Raw genomic sequence first — 26218 nt, 5'->3', positions numbered from 1 at the left:
GTTGAACCAGGTTAAAATGTTAGTATTGGTTTATTTATGATTTTTTTTTTCTATGGTATACGATGTCAGATTTTTTTATTAAATTTTAATTTCAACAATGCTAGGGAACTAAGATGCTTTCGGCCAAAAACCTGCTAACTCTTATTGGGCTGAGAACATGAAACCCAGTCCACTTCAGCAACATCTCAAATTAACCTAGGCAAACACAATTAACTTAAGTGAACCCTCTCATCTCCTTTCACCGTTTCACCACATCAGACCTACATTACCATACACGGCTGTGCCACACCACCACTTTCATCGCATGGCGTTCTCTTCCGCCGTCGATGGCCGCTGTGCCTCGGACCACATCGTGCGAGCAACTTCAATTTTCCATAGCTAGCTACGGAACGTTGCAAAGCTTCTCTCCTGTTGGCTTGGTCATTGGCGCGTCAGTCGGAATCACGCCCATCTCCGCCGCAGCGACGTCATGCCACCCAGTTGCGAGGAAGAAGGCGGTTCTGCTTGTCGACAAGAGTGCGCCGCTGCTGCTGCATGTAGGTGTAGGCGCCATTGAAGCATCTATTCCCTGCTACTATAAACGCGACAGAACGTCCCCTACCCCAGCCTCAAAACATCCCTTGCGAGAACTAATTGGTGAGTGTTTAATAGTGGGAGTTGATTGATTTCCGTTTTTGAATACCACGTTTACACAGGTTGTGGGATGTTGCCTTTGATTTGGTTATAAATATGGCTTTGATAGATGTTGCTCTTGATTGCGTCAGACGGTTTTGTAAGTGGTTTTGGTTTTGGTGTTTCATTTTGCTAGATGATTCTTTTCTACTATATTTGGGGATTAGAAATGAGATCATGGCTTTTGAATGAGATTCAAATTGTGGTATTTCATATCCCAAAACATGAACTCGAGCTATGTTTGGATACCACTAAAATCAGCCTCTGTTGGCTATTAATAGCAATATGAACTTGAGCTGTTTGTGTGTGTAGCCATTGTGTGATCCTAACTTGTTTAATTAATTTTCTTTTTCATGTTCTAAATATGATAAATAACAGAGTTTATATATTATTCTATTCTCTTTTCGTTCTCACGTATTTTATTATACAACTTATGTGGAGTTCCCGTAGAGTACAAACACATGAATTAATATGTTCTACAACACACAACTTAATATTATAATAGTATTTATCATTGTTTTGTGACCTAAAAGAAAGAAGAAAAAAAAAAGAAAGGGAAACGGAGGGGCACTTTGTGGAGGCTGGTTGTATTTGATATGCTCAGAAAAAATGTCTTCTTTTTATTGTTGCAATGATATAAATAAAACAAACCAGATATAATATACTTTTATCATAGTTATCTTCAAAGTAATAATCATAGTTATCATAGTTATCTTCTAACTTATGGATTGTCATTGGCTGTTGAAATGATACTGTTACATGCACATAAATTAGGAAAACATACACAGGTTATGGAAAAAATTTTGCTTTGTAAGTTGGTGTTGAAAGATCTTAATTGTACATACATTTTTTTAAATTATTAAACATTGGATGATTTTTTCATTCATGCAACATGTCTCTGGCATTCAAAAAAATTTATACTTTTGGTCTCTTATTTGAATAACTGAGTTCTGTTTGCACTTTTTTTAATTGCGATTTTGGGAGTTAGGTAACAAAAAGGATTATAGTTGGTTTAATTTTGTTTGCTTATCTACGCTAAAGTTAAGGAAGTGTGGTTGTAGTCGATGTGACTTACCCTTGTTAAGTTGTTGGATGTTGTTAAATTGTTGTAATTAGAAATTGGATGTTACTGAAATAAGGGACCGAAAAGTGATGTTATTAGGAGTTGAATTTTGCTGAATTGCATGTAGTTTGAGATTTTCGAAAATGAGGAAGTTAGTTATAACTTAGTTTATTTCTTTTTTTTTTTCAACTTTAAATTTGGTCTGAATGGGATTATTTAAAATTGCAGTATCAAAACGTGATTTTTTTTGACAGATTTTGATGGAGGTTTAAATACATGTGTTGGTATCTATGATTTAGGTTTAGGTACTTTTGTTGTAGTCGATGTGATTTATCCTTGCTAAATTGTTGGATGTTGTTGCATTGCTGTAACTAGAGATTGGAGGTTTCTAAAATTGGAGAGCGAATGATGCTGTTATTAGGAGTCGGATTTTGAATGTTGCTGGTCTCTTAATAGTGTTTTGGAATTTGGATGATGATATTGTTTTTATTTTAGTCCAGTTTTGGTCGTACTTTATGTTGGTCCTTACTCATGGTCCAGGAGTCAATTTATTTGATACTCTGTAATCGTTTCTACTAGCCTTCTTGTAGCTTAGTACTTGTTAAATCATGTTTCCTAGATGCCAATTTACCTGTTTGTTTTCCAACTCTTTATACACCGGAACTCACACTTGATGCAATCTGTGTAACTTAATAGCCTCTTCAGCCGGTTTTCTCTTCATGTTGAAAATCTACTCTAATTTTGTATGTGTTTAAAAATGAACCTCGTGCAATTTGATCCATACTGCTTCTAATATTGGTTTAATATGGTATTTATTGATATGGGCTTTGTATAATATCATCATCAATGTTCAATTGAGAACTCTTTGGATGTTGCCTCTGATCTTTGTATGCAGTTTTCATTAAAGGATTCGGGGCTGTTTCTTGTGAAACCGCAGCAGGATTGTATTGCAGAGAAGCCAACCAACATGGAAAAAAAAGGTAAAATGATGTCTACCATTCTCCTTTTAACATTCCACATGTTCTAATGTGTGACTTACATCTATTGTTACAATTAACAGAAATTGTTGGAGTCGCGATGCTCGCCCAGCTACATACATGACATGATGAGCACGCTATCTAAAAACAACTCCGTTGAGAAGCTTGCAGAGATTGATGAGATCGGATTCAGATTCTTGAGGATTGTTCCAAATTGGTCAGTAAAGCAAGTCATCATGGTTCACCTGGCCAAGTCGTATCAAGTTAAGCAAAGAACTTTTATACTCGACATTGACAACATCTGCCTCAATGCCGAATTAATCGGGAGGGTTTTCGACATTCCATCTTGAGGTAAGTTCTTCTATCTTAATTATCTGGTGTGGCGTAGGCGTGTTGGCACAAATATCTTTGGGTATAGATATATTACTATGCAATAAAACATGAACATGTTGTAGGGGATCCATTCCCAGCCCTGGATGACAGTAATCCATGCCACGTGGCCATCAAAAAGAGATTCCATAGATGGACAACAACTGAACTTTGGGATTTAGTTTACAGTTATCCAATGGCAACAGAATCAGATAGGATGGAGTTCAGGAGATATTTCCTACTGGTGGTAATGAAGATGTTCCTGTGCCCCCACCACTCAACAGGTAATTTCGCCATGACACATCTTCTCCGTCTTAGATGTTATTGATCCACAAAGATTCAACTGGCCTTTGGAAACTCTAAAGTGGTTCGACAAGGCAGTCGAGAAGTATAAGCTGAAAGGGAACAAAACTTGTGAAGGCTGCATGTTCGTCATGCTGGTAGGACGCAATGACTATTAGTAAATTCAGTATGCCGTTTTTTATGAAGAACATAACCTGTAGAAAATTAATTTCCTATACATTAGTTTGGAGAGTTCAGGCACAGGAAATTAATTTTCTACAAGTTGTGTTCTTCATAAAAAAATGGCATATTGAATTTATTAATAGTCATTGCGTCCTACCAGCATGACGAACATGCAGCCTTCACAAGTTTTGTTCCCTTTCAACTTATACTTCTCAACTGCCTTGTCGAACCACTTTAGAGTGTCCAAAGGCCAGTTGAATCTTCGTAGATCAGTAACATCTAAGACGGGGAAGATGTGCCATGGCGAAATTACCTGTTGAGTGGTGGGGCACAGGAACATCTTCATTATCACCAGTAGGAAATATCTCCTGAACTCCATCCTATCTGATTCTGTTGCCATTGGATAACTGTAAACTAAATCCCGAAGTTCAGTTGTTGTCTGTCTATAGAACCTCTTTTTGATGGACACGTGGTACGGAATACCGTCATCCAGGGCTGGAAATGGATCCCCTACAACATGTTCATGTGTTATTGCATGGTAATATATCTATACCCAAAGATATTTGCGCCAACACGCCTACGCCACACCAGGTAATTAAGATAGCAAAACTTACCTCGAGACGGAATGCCGAAAACCCTCCCGATTAACTCGGCATTGAGGCGGATGTTGCCAATGTTGAGTAAAAAAGTTCTTTGCTTAACTTGATACGACTCGGCCAGGTGAACCATGATGGCTTGCTTTACCGACCAATTTGGAACAATCCTCAAGAATCTGAATCTAATCTCATCAATCTCTGCAAGCTTCTCAACGGAGTTGTTTTTAGATAGCGTGCTCATCATGTCATGTATGTAGCTGGGCGAGCATCACGACTCCAACAATTTCTGTTAATTGTAACACTAGCTCTAAGTCACACATTAGAACATGTGGAATGTTAAAAGGAGAATGATAGACATCATTTTACCTTTTTTCCCATGTTGGTTGGCTTCTCTGCAATACAATCCTACTGCGGTTTCACAAGAAACAGCCCCGAATCCTTTAATGGAAACTGCATACAAAGATCAGAGGCAACATCCAAAGAGTTCTCAATTGAACATTGATGATGATACTATACGAAGCCCATATCAATAAATACCATATTAAACCAACATTAGAAGCAGTATAGATCAAATTGCACGAGGTTCATTTTTAAACACAAGCAAAATTAGAGTAGATGTTCAACATGAAGAGAAAACCGGCTGAAGAGGCTATTAAGTTACACAGATTGCATCAAGTGTGGGTTCCGGGGTATAAAGAGTTGGAAAGAAAACAGGTAAATTGGCATATAGAAAACATGATTTAACAAGTACTAAGCTACAAGAAGGGTAGTAGAAACGATTACAGAGTATCAAATAAATTGACTCCTGGACCATGAGTAAGGACCAACATAAAGTACGACCAAAATTGGACTAAAATTAAAACAATATCATCATCCAAATTCCAAAACACTATTAAGAGACCAGCAAGATTCAAAATTTGACTCCTAATAACAGCATCATTCGCTCTCGAATTTTAGAAACCTCCAATCTCTAGTTACAGCAATGCAACAACATCCAACAATTTAGCAAGGGTAAATCACATCGACTACAACAAAAGTACCTAAACCTAAATCATAGATACCAACACATGTATTTAAACCTCCATCAAAATCTGTCCAAAAAAATCACGTTTTGGTACTGCAATTTTAAATAATCCCATTCAGACCAAATTTAAAGTTGAAAAAAAAAAGAAATAAACTAACTTATAACTAACTTCCTTATTTTCAAAAATCCCAAATCACATGCAATTCAGCAAAATCCAACTCCTAATAACATCACCTTTCGGTCCCTTATTTCAGTAACATCCAATCTCTAATTACAGCAATTTAACAACATGCAACAACTTAGCAAGGGTAAGTCACATCAACTACAACCACACTTCCTTATAGATAAGCAAACAAAATTAACCAACTCTAATCCTTTTTGTTACCTAACTCCCAAAATCGCAATAAAAAAAAGTGCAAACAGAAACCAGTTATTCAAATAAAAGACCAAAAGTATAAACCTCTTTGAATTTCAGAGACATATTGCATGAATGAAAAAATCATCCAATGTTTAATAATTAAAAAAAATGTATGTACAGTTAAAACTTTTCAACACCAACTTACAAAGCAAAATTTTTCCCATAACCTGTGTATGTTTTCCTAATTTATGTGCATGTAACAGTATCATTTCAACAGCCAATGACAATCCATAAGTAAGAAGATAACTATGATTATTACTTTGAAGATAACTATGATAAAAGTATATTATATCTGGTTTGTATTATTTATATCACTGCAACAATAAAAAAGAAAAGTCAAATGGTATTGATAAAAGAAAGTCATTTTTTCTGAGCATATCAAATACAACAAGCCTCCACAAAGTGCCCCTCCGTTCCCTTTTCTTTTTTTTTTCTTCTTTTTTTTTTAGGTCACAAAACAATGATAAACACTATTATAATATTAAGTTGTGTGTCGGAGAACATATTAATTCGTGTGTTTGTGCTCTACGTGAACTCCACATAAGTTGTATAATAAAATACGTGAGAACGAAAAGAGAACAGAGTAATATAAAACTCTTTGTTATTTATCATATTTAGAACATGAAAAGAAATTAATTGAACAAGTAAGCTAGGATGACACAATGGCTACACACATAAACAGCTCAAGTTCATATTGCTATTAATAGCCAACAGGGGCTGATTTTAGTGGTACCCAAACGTAGCTCAAGTTCATATTTTAGGATATGAAATACCACAATTTGAATCTCATTCAAAAGCCATGATCGCATTGCTAATTCCCAAATATAGTAGAAAAGAATCATCTAGCAAAATGAAACAGCAAAACCAAAACCACTAACAAAACCGTCTGACGCAATCAAGAGCAACATCTACCAAAGCCATATTTATAACCAAATCAAAGGCAACATCCTACAACCTGTAAACGTGGTATTCAAAAACAAAAATCAATCAACTCCAACTACTAAACACTCACCAATTAGTTCTCGCAAGGGATGTTTTGAGGCTGGGGCAGGGGACCTTCTGTCGCGTTTATGGTAGTAGGGCAGAGATGCTTCAATAGCGCCGCCTACACCGACATGCAGCAGCAGCGGCGCACTCTTGTCGACAAGCAAAACTGCCTTCTTCCTCGCAACTGGGTGGCACGACGTCGCTGCGGCGGAGATGGGCGTGATTCCGACTGACGCGCCAGTGACCAAGCCAACGGGAGAGAAGCTTTGCGGCGTTCTGTAGCTAGCTTTGGAGGACTGAAGTTGCCCACACGATGTGGTCCGAGGCACAACGGCCGTCGACGGCGAAAGAGAACGCCATGCGATGAGTGGTGGTGGTGTGGCACAGCCGTGTATGGTAATGTAGGTCTAATTGGGTGAAACGGTGAAAGGAGATGAGAGAGTTCACTTAGGTTAATTATGTTTACCTAAGTTAATTTGAGATGTTACTGAAGTGGACTATACTTCATGTTCTCAGCCCAATAAGAGTTGGCAGGTTTTTGGTCCAAAATATCTTGGTTCCCTAGCATTGTTGCAAATGAAACTATCGGAGTGCTAAACAAATCAAATTCAACCAAATTGGTTTTCTTAAACCAAATTCAACCTCACTTATTATTCCTCTCTCCTCATGTCCTTGGGAGTCTCTTCTCCTAGGGTTTGAAGAGTGTAGTGTTACTATCCGTAGTACATCGTGCAAAGAGTCCTTACTAGTGATAACTAGCAGAGTGATAAATATTAGTGTCCCAACGAAGTGGAGTATAAACAATGACTGATGAAGGAGAATATGTGGAACCAATAGAACAGGAACCTGACGAGGAAGAAACACTTGTCATATATGATGAAGACGATATCTTAGAAAGTGTCCAAGCATGCGAAAATAGCATCATTGGAAAGCTAGTAACAAACAAAAACATCAATGTTACATGGATCTAGACAGCACTATCCAATATATGGAGGAAACCAGCAGGCTTTCGAGTTATAAAAGTTCAACCCAAGATCTATCAGTTCTTCTTCAACAAGGAGGCAGATCTAAACAGGGTGCTAAAAGGAAATCCATGGTTCTTCAGGAATGCCTGGATGCTAGTGAAAAAATGGGAGAGAGCTGAAAACCAAATAGACAAAGGCCTAGATAAGGTGGAGACAAAAATGCAGATCTGGAACCTACCGGAACACTGCAAAATACCAAAACTTGGAGAAAAGATAGCTGCCTGTATGAGAGATATAGTGAGCTGTGAGCTGTTTGAAGCAGGAAAAGATCAAGTGAGATTTATTAAAGCAACTGTCAAAATGAACATTAATACACCCTTCATGAAAGGAACAAACGTAAGGAGCAAGAAGGATGGCTTTACATGGGTAAACTTCAAATACGAAAGATTACCAACAGTTTGCTACTACTGTGGAAAAGCAGGACATGAAGAAAACAACTGTGAAAAAGGAAAACAAGATGAGGAAAGAGGTATGTATAAATCCAAATCTCTTGGTCCCTGGATAAAAGCAGATATTACTGGTATTAGAGTTGATATAATAAATAGTAGAACAAATGAAAAACAACAAGAAGAAAATAAGGAAGAAGGAAAGCGTAAAGCAAGAATCACAGAGAAACTAATGGAAAAACTGGCATGTCTGTCAATGGTGGACTCCTTTGAGGCCGACATTGGAAAAGGTAACAGCCAGGCCCCTGCGATAACACTCCCAGGAACCTCCTCACTGAAGAGGGATCTTGAGGATGGGATCAAAAAGGGGAAGGAACTCCATGAGTTTACAGAAAAAAAAAACCATAGAAATCAACAAACAAGAGAAAGGACAAACCAAAGAAGAAACAAGGCCAGACTTGGAAATAAGTGTGAAGGAGAATAAGGAGACTGAAAAGGAACCAAACTGGAAAGAAAGGGAAAAGAAGAAAGAAGAAGGAATTCCGCTACAGGAAATTACAAACTCAAGCAAAGGAGAGAATGCAAGCATGGCAAGGAGATGGAAGAAACAAGCCAGAGAAATACCAAATGATACAGAGAGGAAAATAGAAAAAGAAAACAAGGCACAAAAAAGGAAGACAATTGACAGAGATGAGATGGAGATTAAGGATAGGGAAACAAAGTCCAAAAAACAATTTTCTGGAAACAAAATAGAAACGGTGGAGGCTGTAGAGCAGCCCCGCCGAGACCAATGAAGATCTTAAGCTGGAATTATCGTGGGCTTGGGAACCCATGGACAATTAGAGCTTTAAACAAGCTCATTAAAAAACAAGCTCCCAACCTAGTCTTCTTAATGGAGACTAGGAAAAAGGTGAATGAGATGAGTGGATTAAGATATAAGGGTGGAATGAACAACATTATCGGTGTGGACTGCAGAGGGGATGGAAGACAAAGGCGGGGTGGATTGGCTGTTTTATGGGACAGTTCTCTGGAGGTTGAGATGATTTCTATGTCAAACAACCATGTTGACATGGAAGTGATAGCAGCGGGCAGCGGTACTTGTTGGAGGGCAACGGGCTTCTATGGCTTCCCGGAGAGCCAAAATAAACAGGAAAGCTGGGAACTCTTGAGAACACTTGGGCAAGCATCTGATATGCCATGGACAATATTCGGTGACTTCAACCAAGTGATGAGACCACAAGAGAAGCAAGGGAGAAACCAAGTGAATTATTCCCAAATTAGAGACTTCCAAGAAGCGGTACAAATGTGTGGACTGCTTGATTTGGGATATGCGGGCTACCCTTTTACATGGTCCAATGGAAACGCTGGTGAGAAGAACATACAAGAGAGAATAGACAGAGCATTTGCTAATAGAGAGTGGTTTGCAACATTTCCAAAGACGATAGTCCAGCACCTGTTCAGATATAAATCAGACCACTGTCCGATCTTGATGAACCTAGCTGGTGAAGTAGGGAAGAAGAAGAAGAGTCCTAGAAGATTCAGGTTCGAGGAGATATGGTTGTCAAATGAAGAATGTGAGACAGTAGTGAAGGAAGCCTGGTAGTCTTGCCAAGGAAGCATTCAAGAAAGGATTGGAAGTTGTAGCAAGAAACTGTACCTTTGGGGACAACAAAATTTTGGTGACCTTCCGAGAAGAGTGAGAAGAGCCCAAGAGAGGATAAATCAACTAAATTCTATCTCCCAAACAGAAGATTTGATCAAAGAAACAAAGGAGAAAGAAGCAGAATTAGATGAGCTATTGAAGATGGAAAAAGTATGGTGGAGCCAAAGATCAAGAGCAACCTGGTTAAAGCACGGAGACAAAAATTCAAAATTTTTCCACCAAAAAGCATCACAAAGAAGAAAAAGGAACATAATTGAAGCGATCACAGACGATGTGGGCATACGGTATGAAGATGAAGATAAGATAGAAGAGGTCATGAGGGGCTTTTTCGAAAATCTGTTCAAATCAGAAGAAACACTGAATGAGAAGGAAGTGGCTGATGTGGTTAAGGGGAGGATAAACAAGGACAGATTTGAGATTCTCAATGCAGCATTCACAAAAGAGGAGATTTTCCAAGACCTTCAACAGATGCATCCTACAAAAGCACCGGGCTCGGATAGATTACCGGAAATTTTCTATCAAAGAATGTTGAAAACTTTGGGAGATCAAGTAGCAAATGCAGTGCTTAAGATTTTGAATGAAGGAGCAGATCCGACATCTATTAACCAAACCCACATCTGTTTGATACCAAAAGTGGAGAAGCCGAAGCATACAAGGGAATATAGGCCAATATCCCTATGTAACGTCATCTTCAAATTAGCAACTAAAACTTTGGCAAACAGGCTGAAGTCAATCCTTCCACAAATAGTTGGAGAAAATCAAAGTGCATTTGTCCCGGGTAGGCTTATAACAGATAATGGTCTGATTGCGTTTGAAGCTTTCCATTACATGAAGGAAAGGTCAAAAGGAAGAAGAGGTTTTGTGGGAATGAAACTCGATATGGAGAAAGCATATGATCGAGTGAAATGGAGCTTCCTAAGAGAGGTCCTTATCTCAATGGGGTTTCCAAACAAGTGGGTGCAAACAGTTTGGAATTGCATTAGCACTACATCCTTTTCAATACTACTAAATGGTACCCCTTCCAAAAGCTTCAAGCCATCAAGAGGATTGAGGCAAGGGGACCCCCTATCCCATACCTCTTTATCCTCTGTGTCGAAGCTCTATCAGGAACCCTCATTAAGGCACAAAACAGTAGGCTGATCCACGGAATTAGAATCTCAAGGAATGGACCGGAAATAAACTATCTATTCTTCGCCGACGATAGTATACTCTTCACTAGAGCCACTGACCGAGACATTCAAGCCACCAAAGAAGCCCTAATTGCATACCAGAGGGCCTCGGGACAGCGAATAAACTTGGAAAAATCGGAGTTGTCTTTTAGCCGAAACGTACCAACTAACAGACAGAAGCTTATCCAAGAATGTTTGGAGATAAAGGCTGTACGAAGACATTCCAAGTACCTAGGACTTCCTACTTTTGTTGGGAGATCTAATAAACAAGTTTTTGAGCATGTCCAAGACAGAGTCTGGAAGAAGTTGAAGGGGTGGAAGGAGAAGTGTCTATTGAGGGTGGGAAAAGAGGTGCTCATCAAGTCCGTCGTGCAATCAATCCCAACATACATAATGGGATGCTTCAAACTTCCAAGCGGCCTGTGCCAGCATATTGCGTCCATGACCAACAGATTCTATTGGGCTCAAAGAACGGAGAAAGAAAGATTCATTGGATAAAATGGGACAAGATGTGCCTACCAAAACAGAGCGGAGGACTGGGATTCAGAGATATCAAAGCTTTCAATATGGCGCTTCTTGCAAAACAAGGTTGGAGATTGATCAGGAACCCATATTCATTAGCAGCCAAAACCATAGGATGCAAGTACTTTAACAAAAAAAATTTTCTAAGCTCGAAGATTGGTTTCACACCAAGCTATACTTGGGGGAGCATTTGGCAAGCAAAAGGAGTGTTGGAAAGGGGAGGTTGTTGGAAAGTTGGAAATGGAAACAATATCAAGATCTAGAAGGACCCCTGGTTGCCAAAACAAAATGGATCAAAAGTCTGGTCCCCTCCAAAGATTCTTGAAGCAGACGCAACAATAGCAGAGTTGATGACAACAGATGACAAAGAATGGAATAGAAGGCTAATAAACCAGATATTCCTAAATTTTGAAGCAAAGCAGATTGTCGAAATTCCTATTCCCAGGTCGGATCAACCAGACAGGTTTATTTGGAAGAAAGCTAGAGATGGAAATTTCAGAGTCAAACTGGCCTATCATGAAATAAAAATCCAAAACAAGAACCAACCATACAATTCAAGCATAGACCAAGAGGAAGAGAATACCTGGAAGCAACTATGGAAAATTAAAGCTCACCCAAGAATACTGAACTTCATGTGGAGACTCTTACACTACTCCTTGCCAACGAAGAAGAGCCTGAACAGAAGAGAAATTAATTGCTCACCGATCTGCACCAGATGCTGGAATGAGGAAGAGACTGAGGAGCACATCTTCAAGGATTGCGAATTTGCGAAAAGATTCTGGTTTGCCTCCCCGTTTACCCTTAGAACTGAAGTTAGAAGGGACACAAACCTGAAAAAATGGATAATGAGTACAATAGAGATTCTCCAAAAAGAAGAAAATGGAATGTTCTGTACCATGCTGAATCAATTGTGGAAGGCGAGAAACTCCATGGTGTTTGAGGAAAGGACGCTGCAGATCGAAGAAGAATTGGAAAAAGCTAGATCCCTCTTTGTGGAATTTTGGCAAACTCAGATCAGAGAGGAAACGAGGACAAGAGGAAATGAACAGCAACATCCATCAATGAAAAATTGGGAGTGCCCACCAGACTCTGTCTTGAAAGTTAATGTTGACGCTGCAATCTTCAAAAATTTTAATGGTGGTGTGGGAGTGGTAGTTAGAGACAATTGGGGCCAAATAATGGCAGCAGCTTCATGGATCATACCATACCCACTTGAACCACGAGAGGCAGAGGCTTATGCAGCCTTTGTTGGTATAAAATTAGCAATGGAGTGTTGTTTTACTAATATTATATTAAAAAGTGACAATATAAAAATAGTGAATGCTCTCAAAAAAGGAGGTAATTTGGATTCTTGTTTTGGAACTTTCATTACTGATGCCTAGACCTAGTAAGTAATTTTAGATCAGTTAATTTCAATCATGTAAAGAGAGGTGAAAACAAAATTACTCATGAATTAGTACAATTAGTACCTACCAATCCAAATTTTGTGTGGATGGAGGATGGCCCTGCTCATGTACTCAATTTGGCGTGGCTGGACCTTTTGGTTCCGTTGAATGAACTTCCCCATTTTCAGTAAAAAAAAAAAAGGGTTGTGCTACTGTGCCGAATGAAAACTTTTTCCTCATCTGCTGAAATGAAGTGGCTACATTAGAGGTAGACGCGTGTTGTGTCGCTGCGAAAATTCCTACTGCATTCGCAGAAGTTGCAGAAACTATCAGAAGAGTTGTCGCCTTATCAGTAAGTGTTGGTTATAATTAGTAATTGATAATCCCATGGTTAATCTATTGGGCTTTTTTCTGCTGTCTCGGAGAAATTTTTTGTATATGAGTTTGGACTTGTTTTTTTGGTTTGGACTATATATGGAGTAGAAAAAAAATGATATAGACCTAAATAATAATAATAATAATAATAATAATAATAATAATAATAATAATAATAATAATAATAATAATAATAATAGGGTAAAATATATTTTTTGTTCTTAAAATTTGACAAAAATTTAAAAAATATCCCTAATTTTTATTTTGTTTCAATTTTATCCTAGATATTTTTTATTTGCATCAAATATACCCCTAACGGCTAATTTTTCAAAAAATTTAAGACTAATTCAATAATAATTTCATAAGAATAACCCTTAATACAAGTAAATCAAGCATAATTTTCATATATTATTGTTAGATTGGTTTTAAATTTTTTGAAATTTAGTCGTTGAGGGTATATTTGATACAAATCGAAAACTTTTGGGACAAAATTGAAACAAAATAAAACTTAGGGGTATTTTTAAAACTTTTGTCAAACTTCATGGACAAAAAGTAAACTTTACCCATAATAGAGTTAAACTAAGCCTCACTTGTAGACAAGGATTCAGATTCTTAAATTCGTGCCAGAATTAACATGATCGGCTCCTTATATGAATGATAATGTTAAAGAGAATTTATGATGGACTGACATGAACATGAAATACGACGTGACACGAAACATTTTGATACATGAATTTTACAATTTTATAAGATATAAAGACACACATATATATAAAATATAAAATATTTTATTGATAGTAAAACATAAATTTATTTTTTAATTGATCTTAGTGTCTTATTTTAATTATAGAGAGTATTTAAAATATTTTTATTTTAGTAAATAATAATATATACTATTCTTAAATTTATTTCGAGAATATACGTTGAGAATAAAGTTAGATACACTAACACGTGATGATATTTAGGTGTGTCAGAAACGTATTCGAAAAAAAATTTATTTTTATTAAATTAGACACATACTATCACATATATTTCAATTTTTTAAATTTAAACTTCTCATTTCTTAAAATAGTACGTTTGTTTAACTTAATTAATTAAAATTACTTATAATATTTATTTTGCAACTTTGATTTTCAATACTTTTAAAAATAAATAAAATATGAAATTCAAAATTATTTATTCTCAAACATTTAATAATTTTAAATTCTAAAATTTAAAATTAAAAAATTAAAATTTAAAATTATCTATTTTCAAATCTTTAATGATTTCAAATTCTAAAATTATTCTGCTATGTTTGTTTATTTAAATTTTATAATTTCTACTAATAATACTCAATAAATAACCTTTAAATTTTAGGAGTATATTTTTTTAATTAAAATTATTTATTTTAAAATTTATTCTACGACGTTAATTATCAATACTTTTAAATTTAAAAAATTACAAATTTTAAATTTTTTATTTTTAAATAGAAAACTAACTTTAACTAATAATAGAATCATATTAAAGTAACATTTATAACTCAACAATATTAAATCAACTGATTAAATAAATTATGAGTAATCTAATTTAATAAAGTATATTTTTATATATTATTCATATACTAATTATTTATGTTTTTGATATAAAATACATTTTGTCAATTTCTTATGCTAATTTGAATTCACTAAATAAATATTAATTTTTATTATAAACTTGATTAATTCAAATAACTATTTAAATTTATATTTTTAATAATTTTTTATTTAAAAATAATTTTGAATAATATAATCTAAATGACTTCTTAGTTTATTATAATCTATTTTAATATAAAAACTTGAGAAATATAAATTATGCTAATCTCAGCTCATTTTTAATCAAAATTAATTTTATGCAACTTCTCATTTAGTCATTTATAAACTTCAATCTAAACACACATTTAGTAGTAATAAATTATTTTTTACAATTTTAGTTTTCTTTTGTCATAATAATTTCAATAACTAAATTAACAATTACCTTTTCTCTCAATAAAAAAATAACTGTATACCATGTTAAACTGACCAAAAAATATTTAGCCCAATAAAAAACTTTAAAAGATATGTTAAAAAAAAAATTTTTTTATAACCCATCATATATTTTAATCACTTCATCTTTATTCAATAATACAACCAAAAAAGCCAAACCTTAGTGTAAGCCCAATTTATTGTTGCTGGACCATAAAAAAAAAATCCAAAATCATAATCATCTTCATTAACGCATGAGTTAAGATTATATAATTAATTATCTCATATAGTACTCTCTAGCACACTGCAAAATTGTCTAAGACTTTACTAACAACATAAACACGTATTGTTCTTTTTCTTATGACACATAATTTCAGTACCAACTGAAAAAATTTCTTTTCAGCACCATAGTATTGGCCCAAAAAAAAAACCAAATTCAACCTCATCGTTAATCTTCAGTGTAGACACTTGTGTTGCTACTAGCACAAAAGCGAACCACTAAAGAGTAAAAACAGAGACGAGATTGTGTGTCTTGATTTTGCATTGGAAGACACGTTAGAACTTGGATTTGTAAGTTTGTGGATGAGAAGAGGGAGAAAAAGTTGAAATTTTTGCTTTGCATAGAGTGCGAGTAGAAAAGTAATTTGCTTTACAGAATGTGTGATTGGATAATTTTCTGTCGGTTCTTAGTCATAAAATTATTTTTTGTTTAAATAACATTTCTCTTTATACAAATGTCTAATATCTATTATTTATTGTACTTATATTTATAAAAAATATTATGTGTAAAAAAAATCAGTTACAAAATTAACTATTATATATTTATAATTTAATTTATTTTTAATATTTATTTTATATTTAAATATATAATTTATACTAATAATTAATTTTAGTGATAAATTTTAGTATACCTAATATGTTTGATATTTATATAAAAAATATGACTGATTATGTTAGCAGTTAATCATTTTATTAAAAAGAGTAAAATATCGTTTTTGTCTTTAATATTTGGAGTAAGTTCTATTTGTGTTCTTAACGTTTAAATCGTCCTATTTGTATCCTTAACGCTTATAAAAATGATTCAATGTTATCCTACTATCAATTATACTAACAAATCAGATTATATTTTTCAATTATTCTCACTTGGATGTATTCATTCTCAATTAGGTCTCACTTAGATGTATTCGATTTTAATATTAGACCCACTATTTGCGTTTAGATTCAATTATGTCCCTAGAAAAGTGAATTATGTAAATATTGTAGGAATTAGTTTTAACATTTGATAAGCTATTTTTCGGAGTAGATCATCGATTCTATCTCAGACATTTCTATTCTAACTTCAAGAAGAGATTTTTAAAACTCAAACTAAAGTGCTCATGATGTGTAATTGACGGCAGGATAACAGTGAATCATTTTTACAAACGTTAGGGATACAAATAGGACGATTTAAACGTTACGGACACAAATAGGATTTATCTCAAACGTTGGGAACAAAAACGATACTTTACTTTATTAAAAATTATGTTAAGCACGTCAAAAATATGCTAATCAATTCTCTCCGTACTTATTTAAGAAATTGCGAATTCAAGCCTCCCTATCTTCGATTTAAAAAAAAATATGTTAAGCACGTGTAAAAATATAGAAATATTGCTATATAACGAGACCATTTCCATTGCGATAACAAGACTATTTCCATCCCATGACATCTCAAGCTTTCTTGCGATAATAAAAGGAACCACTATCAAGACAAAGGATTTTAGCCCCCACAAAATTTCCCTTGTAGCATCCAAATTAACTGATATGAATAGCAAAGCAAAATGCTTCCAATTGTTCATAATGTTCAAAATGCTTCTAATTCTAATTGTCTGTATTCCCATGATTGAGTTTTACAGCTACAAAGTAATACTTTAGGCAAGTCCCCATGCTGTCGCATTCATCAGCACTCATTTAACGAACCAATGAAGCACAAGAACTACAAACATTACCACTTAAAAGTATGGGGAGTCACATATACTACAAGAGAAAAAAAAATTCACATTCCAATAAAAGAAATCAAATGGACCCCAAGCCAAGACTAGAAAAATACAGAATAGCAAGAAATCAACAAGAACCAACTATTGAACCCTGATTTACTCTGTTTCCTAACAATATGAAACAAGATAATGATCCTATACAAAACCATGATTATCACCACCATGTTAATGACTTCTACCATGACCATTCATATTACCATGTTCAACAACAGTCTCCTTCTGCCTCTCTTCAACGTCACCATTACCATCACCATCATCATCATCAGAATCCAAAGAGAAATTCGTGGAATTCTCCAACTGCTGCATCTCAGCAAAACCAATCGGCCTGTAACTGGCAGCAGCAGAAGAAGATTCTAGAGATCCTCCATTCCTCGCAGAGATTACCGAATAAGCACCAACAGAAAGAACAACCATGAGAGCAAGTTGGCAGTTGAACTGAAGCGTGGCAAGGGCGCTGGCTCTGTGGTAGTCCATGTGGCCCTTGCACCTCAGAGTATAGTTTCCCCTGCTCAGCTGGTGCAGGGAGCACCCCTGCGCCACCCAGCCGGAGAACAAAGCCAGGCCAATCTGAATGATCCACGTGCCCTGAAGGATGAGGCCCATTCCACGTCCCAATTTGGGGAAAGCGGAGCCCGGAGACTTCAATTCAAGAAAAGTGGAGAAAACACATACAGCGATGGGAACCAGTAAGAGACTGTAGTAACGGTTTTCGACCCCGGTTGGATCCTTCCTCTGAAGGTAGAACAAGAGGAACTCTTCGACGAAGGCGAAGGCGGCAAGGAGTTCTAATAATGATGAGGGGAGAGGGAGGGGGAAGGTGAAGAGAGAGAGGAGGGAGTAAGAGAGGAAGAGGAGGGCGATTGGTATGAGCTGGAGTTGGAGGACGGAGCCAACGGCGTCGTTTGAGTTGTGTGCGTCGAAGAGGGAGACGAGGGAGTTGATGATGAAGAAGGCAGAGAAGATGGAGACGGAGATGGAGAAGAGAGAGGATTGAGATCGAGATTGGGAATCTTGTTTGCGGTTGGAGAAGGTGGCTTGGAGGGCTTCGTGGGCACCGATTAGGATGAAAGCCGTGCCGGCGAAGGCAAAGGGAAGGAGTCCCATTGAGAAGAATGAAGAACAAAGTGGGGATCTCGACGATCCACTGAAGGGGGTTTTTGTTTTCAGATTTGGGTCAAAGTCAAAAGCAAAATGTATGCTTGTTTGCTCGTTTCGGTGGAAGCTTCCTGCAACACGGTGGAATGAATGCCAACTGCCAAGCCTCACCTGCCACAATGGATCCTTTCCGACTCTCTGTCCCTTCCGTTTTTTCTTTTTTTGACTTTTCACGATTTATTTATTTTATTTATTTATTTTACAATTACTTGTGTACCTTCCAAACCAAAATTAAAGGGTAATTGCATTTCTCATTTCTTATCTCATAGTAACATGTGAATGAGAAATTAGGGGGAATAACGGTTTTCTGTTTGAACGATCTAAATAATAGTTTAAAAAAAAGTTAATTTTAATTTTAAAATTTAAATTTTAAATTAATTACGTTTAATCATAATTTTAAATTTTTTAATTTTTGAATTATTTTTTTTCAAACGTCACCTTTCGTCTCTTTACATCTTTTTTCGTTTTTTTTTCAACCGACTGCCGTTCAGATTTTGTCATTAGGCATCTACAGTGCGTCGTCATCCGCCTACATAGATCTTCGTCGTCTCCGGAAGGAGAGCCGTCGCGAGGTGCCTCTCTTACAATCCTAGGCTATTGTCACAACCGCTCTCTGGCAATCTTGTGACACTATCGCTGATGCTGGATAGTTCTTTTCATTAATATGTAGATGTTTATTTGGGTCATACTATTCGGCTAAACGAAACAAAACAGCACGTGATGGAAGTGGCGAAAACACGACGCAATAGCGTGAAAGTAAGGAAAAAAATACAGCGTTGGAGCAACGGCGGAATATGCCTCTGGCTCGGCCACGGTGAGACGTCACTTCGTGGGCTTCGAAATGGGCAGAATAGCAGTGTGCGAAGGATGGGGAGAAAACGCGATTGCGCCGCAATGACACAGCGGCAGTAGTGCAGCGTTCGAGCAACGGGAGAACTGCGATTCTCCTGGGCAGATTAGCGACGACAGGTGAGGGCGGTGCTGGAAAGTTTTGTTTCTGGCGATAGGAAAGATGGCGGTGAAAAGATAGGGTTGACTTTAGGGGTAGGTGAAAATAAGGTTTAGGTTAGGAAAGAAGGTAAATAAGAAAGTAAAATTAAAAATTAGATATTATTTTCAATGTTTAGTGGACTTGGGATGTAGTCTATTATTCATGTTATTTACAATTTTTATTTTTTATATGAATATGCAGTATTATCTGTGATAATTAATTTATGGCATCATTTATATCCATTTGTGAGATAAAATTAAAAAATATCTGTGTACTTATTTTTATTCAAACTTTAATTATATGTTGATTGATTAATGTATAAATTGATGTGTTAAAAATATACAAATAGTTTGTCTAAAAAGGATAATTAGTGCAAAAAAATGTTTGATTATGATATTTAGAGTATTTTATCATATAAAAAGCGAGTAAATACCCATAATCGTCCCTGAGATTCACGCAAATACTCATAGTAATCCCTAAGATCCCGATTTTTCCATTGTAGTCCTTCAGATAGAGCTTCGAGTACTCAAAGTGGTCCCTGAGTATATTTTTGGTAATGAGTCATCACTGGAGTGCTGACGTGGACTCGGTTTGCCACGCTGGAGGGCTCCCAACGGCTAGCTGAGCTGGCGAGTTTCCAATTTGTACCCAGATTAGTCCCTCCTATTATATTTAACCTTAAATTCCCAAATTCTCATACACTTCATCTCTTCCTCTTGTTCATCTCTTCTTCTTCTTCTTTCAAGCATATATCAGATACTATAGGTGTTGGTGTTGGTGTTGGTGTTGGTGTTAGCAATGGTGGTGGAGGAGGAGTGGTTTGGGTTGGGGGAGGGGTTAACAACTCACAACCCTCTGGATCTTCTTCAGAATCAAATCTGGATAGAGCTTAGACAGCGCTACAGGCATGGAAATCTGCAATCACTAATGACCCAAAGAAAATTCTAGGAACATGGGTTGGTCCAAATGTGTGTTCTTATAAAGGGGTTTTTTGTGATTTTACTGAAGATGAAATAGGTGCATCTGCATCAGCATTCCCTGTAGTTGCAAGCATAGATTTTAACCATGCAAATTTTCAATGAACCCTTGTCAAAGAGCTATCTTTACTCACTGACATGTCCCTTTTCCACCTTAACAGTAACAGTTACTTCTCCAGGACAATCCCTCAAGAACTCTTCTACAAGAATCTTGATGCACTGTTTCTCAACAACAATTAATTTGAAGGTGAAATTTTTCGGAATCTTGGAAATTCCCCTCCATCAGTGATAAATTTAGCCAACAAGAAGTTGAGTGGGAACATCCCAGCAAGTTTTGGATTCATGGGTTCTAAATTGAAGGAGATTCTATTCCTAAATAACCAGTTAACTGGTTGCATCCCTGAAGGAGTGGGGATATTCACTGAGATTCAAGTTCTAGATATTAGCTACAATACTCTCATGGGTCATGTGCCAGACACATTGTCTTGTCTACAAGACATTCAAGTCCTTAACTTGGCACATAACAAGCTTTGTAGGGAGTTATCATATGTAATATGCTCTCTGAAGAGCCTTGCAAATTAGATTCATTCAGCATACATGTTTAATGTTATTATCAAAAAAATACTTGCTGACCTCCGAGACTTCTAATATGTTTCATGATTATTATAGAAAGACAACACCTGATGCTTGATGGTATATACAAGCCAGACAATTTATATTTCACGTGACATGCTTGAAAAAAGAAGAAGAAGAGATGAACAAGAATAAGAGATGAAGTGTATGAGAATTTGGGAATTTAGGGTTAAATATAATAGGAGGGACTAATCTAGGTAAAAATTGGAAACTCGCCAACTCAACCGTTGGGAGCCCTCCAGCGTGGCAAACCGAGTCCACGTCAGCACTCCAGTGATGACTCATCACTAGAAATATACGTAGGGACCACTTTGAGTACTTGAAGCTCTATCTGGAGGACTACAATAGGGACGACTATGGGTATTTACTCTATAAAAAGCATCTTTTGATGATTATTAAAAGAGTATTTTTAATACGTGATTTTAGTTTAATTTATTTTGAGTACTATAAAATATTATATTAGAATTTATAGAATTATATGAAATAAATAATAGAGTAAAATGATAAATAAATTTAAAAATTTACACTTTGAATAAATTAATTTCTAAAAAAAATATCAATAAAAATTTTTAGAATAATAGAATACATTATCTTTAAATTAGTCTTTATAATTAAGATAAAAATCTTAATTTCAACTAATTTATTCACGTTTGTTATTTTAAAGAACTTTATTAATATTTTTTTTTAAATTAATCTGTCTAAAATATAAATATTCAAAATTTATTTGCCACTTTATTCTAAAATAATAAAAAAAATTTAAAGTTTAGTTAATATATGTGCTAAGAACAAATTTTAATATGATTAATTAAAAAGTTTGTATGAAAAATAATATAAAACTTAAACTTTTAATATATTTATAATTTATTTTTTAAAATAAAAAAATTAAATTTTTTTATTAATGATAATCTTAACATATATTTAATTGAAATTACCTTGAATCATAGTGATCCAATACTTTAATCGAATTGATAAACAACTTCTGCTGTAGTAGAAAATGGATTGGTTTACTGAAAGGATAATTCTATGACAGAGAATTTGTACGAAGAGAATAATAAATTTTTATGTTTTTATTATTTTTCTTATTCAGTCTTACTAAAACTGAATTAGGTTAAAAAATTTTGATATGAAAATAAAATGAATGATATATTTTAACATGGTAATTTTTAGTGTTTTTTAAAATTATGGGAGTACACAAATCGAACCCTCCGATTTATGTTTAAAAGTAAAAAAAATTCAGAGTACACAAATCGGAAGGTCCGATTTGTGTTAAAAAAAATTAAAAAAATTCAAAGTACACAAATCGGACCATGCGAGTTGTTTGATTTTAAAATTTTACTTAATAAATCGCATGGTCCGACTTGTTGTTAGGCAAACATGAATTTCGGAAGCTAGAAAACGGACCCTACGAGTTGTTTGTTGTTATGAATTTTTTTATGAAAGGAAGAACTCGCATGGTCCGAATTCTATTCACTGATACCACATGACTGTAAAGCACCTATATTCTCCACATCTGAGTCCAACACCACCTTTTCTTCCATATTCAAATTAAAAAGTGACTGAATTAATATAGTGCACCATAATTAACCAGTGTACCAAAAGCCTGTCAAATGACACCAACCCGATCACAACGTAGCATCCATAGATAAGAAAAGAGAGTAAGCAGCGACAATCATTGCTCACCTCAACAACCTTGAATCTGGAAATTCAGTCGGTCATGGGTGGTGGAACCATGCCTCAGCGTCCTTCTGTGCCTCAGTTAAGCTCAAATCTGGAAAAGCTTTCTCCTCCGCCGCCATCTTCATCTTCATTTTCTTCTTCTAATAATCTCAAGCCTCCGAACGCAAACACTACCTTATCTACTTCTATCTCTCACAGCAATAAACCTAGTAGAGAGCTTATGCCGGTGGATCCGAAAGAAGTAGCCAAAAAAGCCAACAGTAGTCTCTACGACCACGTCTTTGAAACGGTTCCATCTCAACGGGAAGTTGAGGATGCCATATCAGCTCTTCTAAAGTGAGTTCTATATAGTTCTCAATTTCTTATTCTTACCTAATGTTAGCATTCTGGGAGTTTCTTTTGTTACTTGAGCTGCTTTTACATAATTTGAACTTGTTAGTTCTGGATTTTGCTTATTTTTGGAAATATTTGTGGGGAAATTACCATGACTTAGGTTTCGAGTTTCTTCGGACATGTTGATGGGTAATTTAAAGATTTTAGTCATTAAATTGATTCCCGTTTTAATCTTAAACAACAAATAAAATACCAAATCGGTCAGAATATCATATGGTACACTTTGGTACATAACAAATTTTTATTCTTTAAAAATTCTTGAAAATTAATTCCGTGTTCTTTTGTAGTCTTGAAGGAGTAACTAGTATGTCTTATGATAAGATCTAGCTAAGGAGGGATGAATTTGTTTGGAAATAAACAAAAATTCCAATTTATTTAGTCTATTTCCTACCTGGACTATTTTGTGTATTTCCCGGTCAAAAGAATTGGACTGCACTTCTTCATGTGGTTTCAATTTTTCTAGAATTAGTGTATTAATGACTTGCGCAAACTACCATAACAATTAAAAACTCAAGTATTCCTTTTCAAATTGATTTGCCAGTTTTATAGAAGCGGTATCATCCTCGAGCTCAAATCGACAAATCACAAGCTCTTCTGATTCGAGCATATTTCTGTCTGAGGGATATAAACGATTATATGATACAATCCAGTTGCTGCAAACTGATCCAGCAATTAAGGTTCCATTTTGAAGTTTTACAACATTTGGAAGTTTTTTTATGCTTCTCAAAGTGAAACAGTACAAATTTACATAGTGGTAACTACGTATATAACCATAATCCAACATGGATATGATTATGAAAATGAGATTAATTTTAGGCAATTGGGTAATTTTCTACCCGGTATAATTCAGTTTTACTCAATCATCATGTACGACACAAAAAAAAAAAAAAAAAAAAAAAAAACAGAATGATCAATATACTTCAATAAGTAATAAATATTGAAAATAAATAAATAAAATGAACATGGCTTGATTCCTTTGCGTTCTGTAAAATGATTATTTTAAATTGTCAATTTATGAAATTAGTTTCTGTGATAATTATCTTGTTTTATGGATGATAAATGTTATTTTAAAGACATACTTTTATGGGTTCTTACTTTTCCACTATATTATTTTGCTCTCCCAACATCTTGGAATTTTTTTTCATTTATATACAGATCATCTCATTATAATTAACGCTATTTGGCGACTATTCTCTTCAAAATTTGTTATTATTTTTGCATTTATTATTGAAATTTTTATGACCTCTGTTAGATTTGTTCGTTAACTTTGTATTGAATTACAATTTCCTTGTAGAGATTAGTGGTGTCGCTGTCATCTGATAAAGCTATTTGGGATGCTGTCATGAGCCATGTGCGGCATCAAAAGCTCCTAGAGATGCCTGATTCAGGTCTTTATTTCTAGTTATATGCATATTTATTTTATAAAATGAAGCTCAACCCTGTGCACAAATATTCCGCTTTATGCAAATTCCAGGAAAGCGTATAATGTATTTTAACTGATAAACGGATTAGGGACTCATTTCACAGTTTGATTTGACCTCAAAATCACACGGAGAGAACTCATCGGTGCTCCAAGACCCCCTCTTATTTTATAAAACAGTAAAATATATTTTTTGTTCCTAAAGTTTGGCAAAAGTTTTAAAATATTTTCCTAAATTTTATTGTCTCAAATGTTTTCGATTTGCATCAAATATACCCCTGACAATTAAATTAAAAAAAAAAATTTAAGACCAATCCAATAATAATGCCTGACAATTATGTTTGATTTGCTTGTGTTGAATGTTATTATGTAATTATTGTTGAATTGATTCTAATTTTTTTGAAAAATTAGCCACCAGAGTTATATTTTGATGCAAATCGAAAATTTCTGGAACAAAATTGAAACAAAATAAAACTTATGGATATATTTAAAACTTTTGTCAAATTTAAAAGGACAAAAAATATATTTAACCTTTTATAAAATGAAGCAGCTAAACAAAATCAAATCACTAAGATGCAGCGGCTAGCAAGTGCAGTTGAGTATTTCTTTTTTACTTTTGACCTTGTTCTTTATACTACCTTTGGTGGGTTTACCAACATAGCGGAAACCAATCCTTCTAGCCTCTTGATATAACCTAGAAAGAGTGTTTAGGCATAACTTAGGGAGCCACGCATCAAAACAGTTTGTTTTCCCCCTGGATGTTTAGTCCATAAACACCTTCTTTTCTAGTTGACTTTGCCACTTGACTAGTGAGTCATTGGCATGGCATTTGAGTATTTTGAATAATAATAACAATAATAATTACTAGTGGTGGCTAAGTGAAAACTGTCACAAAAGCTATGTTGAACGAACGACACCAATATTGCCAAATGCCAATGTCTGTTTCATGAAATATTGAAATCCTAGATTGCTTCAACCTCTAACTAACTGACTCATTCCACGTTGTATTCTTTCATCTAGATGAGAACAAGACGCCTCAGAATTCTGAAGAAAATGAGCTTGCCATGTATCTGTTAAGCTGGATACTACAACTCATAAAAGGAAAGGTCTGGGAACTGATAGAAAACTTCCAGTCACTGGTAAATGATTTCTTTCATTCTCCGAAGATGCAACACGTAGATCCGGCAGTGCTGCACGAGAAACTCAGGTCATCTCTGCTTCTCTGCATTGTAATCCTCTTGATCGTGATCATGGCTCGATTGGAAAGATCTTAGGGAATGTGGTTCATCAGATGTCTCACATTCTTGGGAATATTGTCGCCGGGGAACCTTATTTCTAAGCCAAACATAGAGTAAAACATTTCATGAACTACACACACCTTCTGATTGGTGTGTGAATATGCAAGAGTAGTTTCATTCGTGGCTGTTGATTTCGATTTGTTTGGACAATCTCGACATCTCGTACAATCTTTTGCCTCATTCGTGTCACACCTTTTTCTTGTACATAAGACACTAGTCTGTCGCACTGAGACATTTGAGTGTGTATGTATTAGCTTTCGCATTGTATTCAATTTTATAATACAAATATTTAGTAAGTTGCTGTGTCAATTAACCTGAAAATGCATTCTGCAAGATACAGACTCGTATTTGCATATCGCTAGATTTTGAAGGATAATTGAAACAACTAACAAAAATATATTCAGTGTAGATACTTCTTGAATTAAAAGCTTTAAAATAAACTGGAGATTAAACCACTACTGATTCTAAGTTTAAATGATATTAGTTTATTTGAATGAACTAAAAGCCTTTATTTGGATGGCCGAATGCAATATCACAAGTTCACAACAAAACAACTTTATCTCATT

The 26218-nt window shown here is 35.2% G+C and overlaps 4 protein-coding genes and 1 pseudogene across 4 annotated transcripts; 4 read left to right on the top strand and 1 right to left on the bottom strand.

Moving 5' to 3' along the window:
* The first annotated feature begins 200 nt into the window (after positions 1-200).
* On the top strand, positions 201-3172 carry LOC107605285 (uncharacterized). The gene is made up of 3 exons (XM_021105022.2): positions 201-636; positions 2631-2715; positions 2796-3172. Exons 1-3 carry the CDS (start codon positions 327-329, stop codon positions 2839-2841), a joined length of 441 nt encoding a protein of 146 aa, XP_020960681.1. The 5' UTR covers positions 201-326; the 3' UTR covers positions 2842-3172.
* Positions 3173-8772: 5600 nt separating this feature from the next.
* On the top strand, positions 8773-9585 carry LOC148562970 (uncharacterized). The gene has a single exon (XM_088491098.1). It carries the CDS (start codon positions 8773-8775, stop codon positions 9583-9585), a length of 813 nt encoding a protein of 270 aa, XP_088347224.1.
* Positions 9586-16902: 7317 nt separating this feature from the next.
* LOC107605283 (plant viral-response family protein (DUF716)) lies at positions 16903-18501 on the bottom strand. The gene has a single exon (XM_016307111.3). The coding sequence runs from the start codon at positions 18210-18212 to the stop codon at positions 17274-17276; it is 939 nt and encodes a 312-aa protein (XP_016162597.1). The 5' UTR covers positions 18213-18501; the 3' UTR covers positions 16903-17273.
* A 1309-nt stretch (positions 18502-19810) lies between these two features.
* LOC110263842 (leucine-rich repeat extensin-like protein 7) lies at positions 19811-20813 on the top strand (annotated as a pseudogene).
* Positions 20814-22448: 1635 nt separating this feature from the next.
* On the top strand, positions 22449-25948 carry LOC107605284 (uncharacterized). The gene is made up of 4 exons (XM_016307112.3): positions 22449-22877; positions 23476-23611; positions 24229-24322; positions 25375-25948. The coding sequence occupies exons 1-4, from the start codon at positions 22579-22581 to the stop codon at positions 25626-25628; spliced, it is 783 nt and encodes a 260-aa protein (XP_016162598.1). The 5' UTR covers positions 22449-22578; the 3' UTR covers positions 25629-25948.
* The last annotated feature ends 270 nt before the right edge of the window (positions 25949-26218 follow it).

This window comes from Arachis ipaensis, chromosome B6 (assembly GCF_059453495.1).
Source record: "Arachis ipaensis isolate K30076 ecotype BB chromosome B6, ASM5945349v1, whole genome shotgun sequence".
In the NCBI taxonomy this organism is placed as follows: Eukaryota; Viridiplantae; Streptophyta; class Magnoliopsida; order Fabales; family Fabaceae; genus Arachis; species Arachis ipaensis.
The sequence above is the reverse complement of the archived record's forward strand: the minus strand, read 5'-3'. Positions and strand labels throughout refer to the sequence as shown.

Coding starts and splice junctions, on each gene's coding strand:
- LOC107605285 (XM_021105022.2), top strand. CDS start 327: ATGGCCGCTGTGCCTCGGACCACATCGTGCGAGCAACTTCAATTTTCC. Junction 637..2,630: donor TCCCTTGCGAGAACTAATTG/GTGAGTGTTTAA, acceptor CTTTGTATGCAG/TTTTCATTAAAGGATTCGGG. Junction 2,716..2,795: donor AACCAACATGGAAAAAAAAG/GTAAAATGATGT, acceptor TACAATTAACAG/AAATTGTTGGAGTCGCGATG.
- LOC148562970 (XM_088491098.1), top strand. CDS start 8,773: ATGAAGATCTTAAGCTGGAATTATCGTGGGCTTGGGAACCCATGGACA.
- LOC107605283 (XM_016307111.3), bottom strand. CDS start 18,212: ATGGGACTCCTTCCCTTTGCCTTCGCCGGCACGGCTTTCATCCTAATC.
- LOC107605284 (XM_016307112.3), top strand. CDS start 22,579: ATGGGTGGTGGAACCATGCCTCAGCGTCCTTCTGTGCCTCAGTTAAGC. Junction 23,612..24,228: donor AAACTGATCCAGCAATTAAG/GTTCCATTTTGA, acceptor ATTTCCTTGTAG/AGATTAGTGGTGTCGCTGTC. Junction 24,323..25,374: donor CCTAGAGATGCCTGATTCAG/GTCTTTATTTCT, acceptor TCTTTCATCTAG/ATGAGAACAAGACGCCTCAG.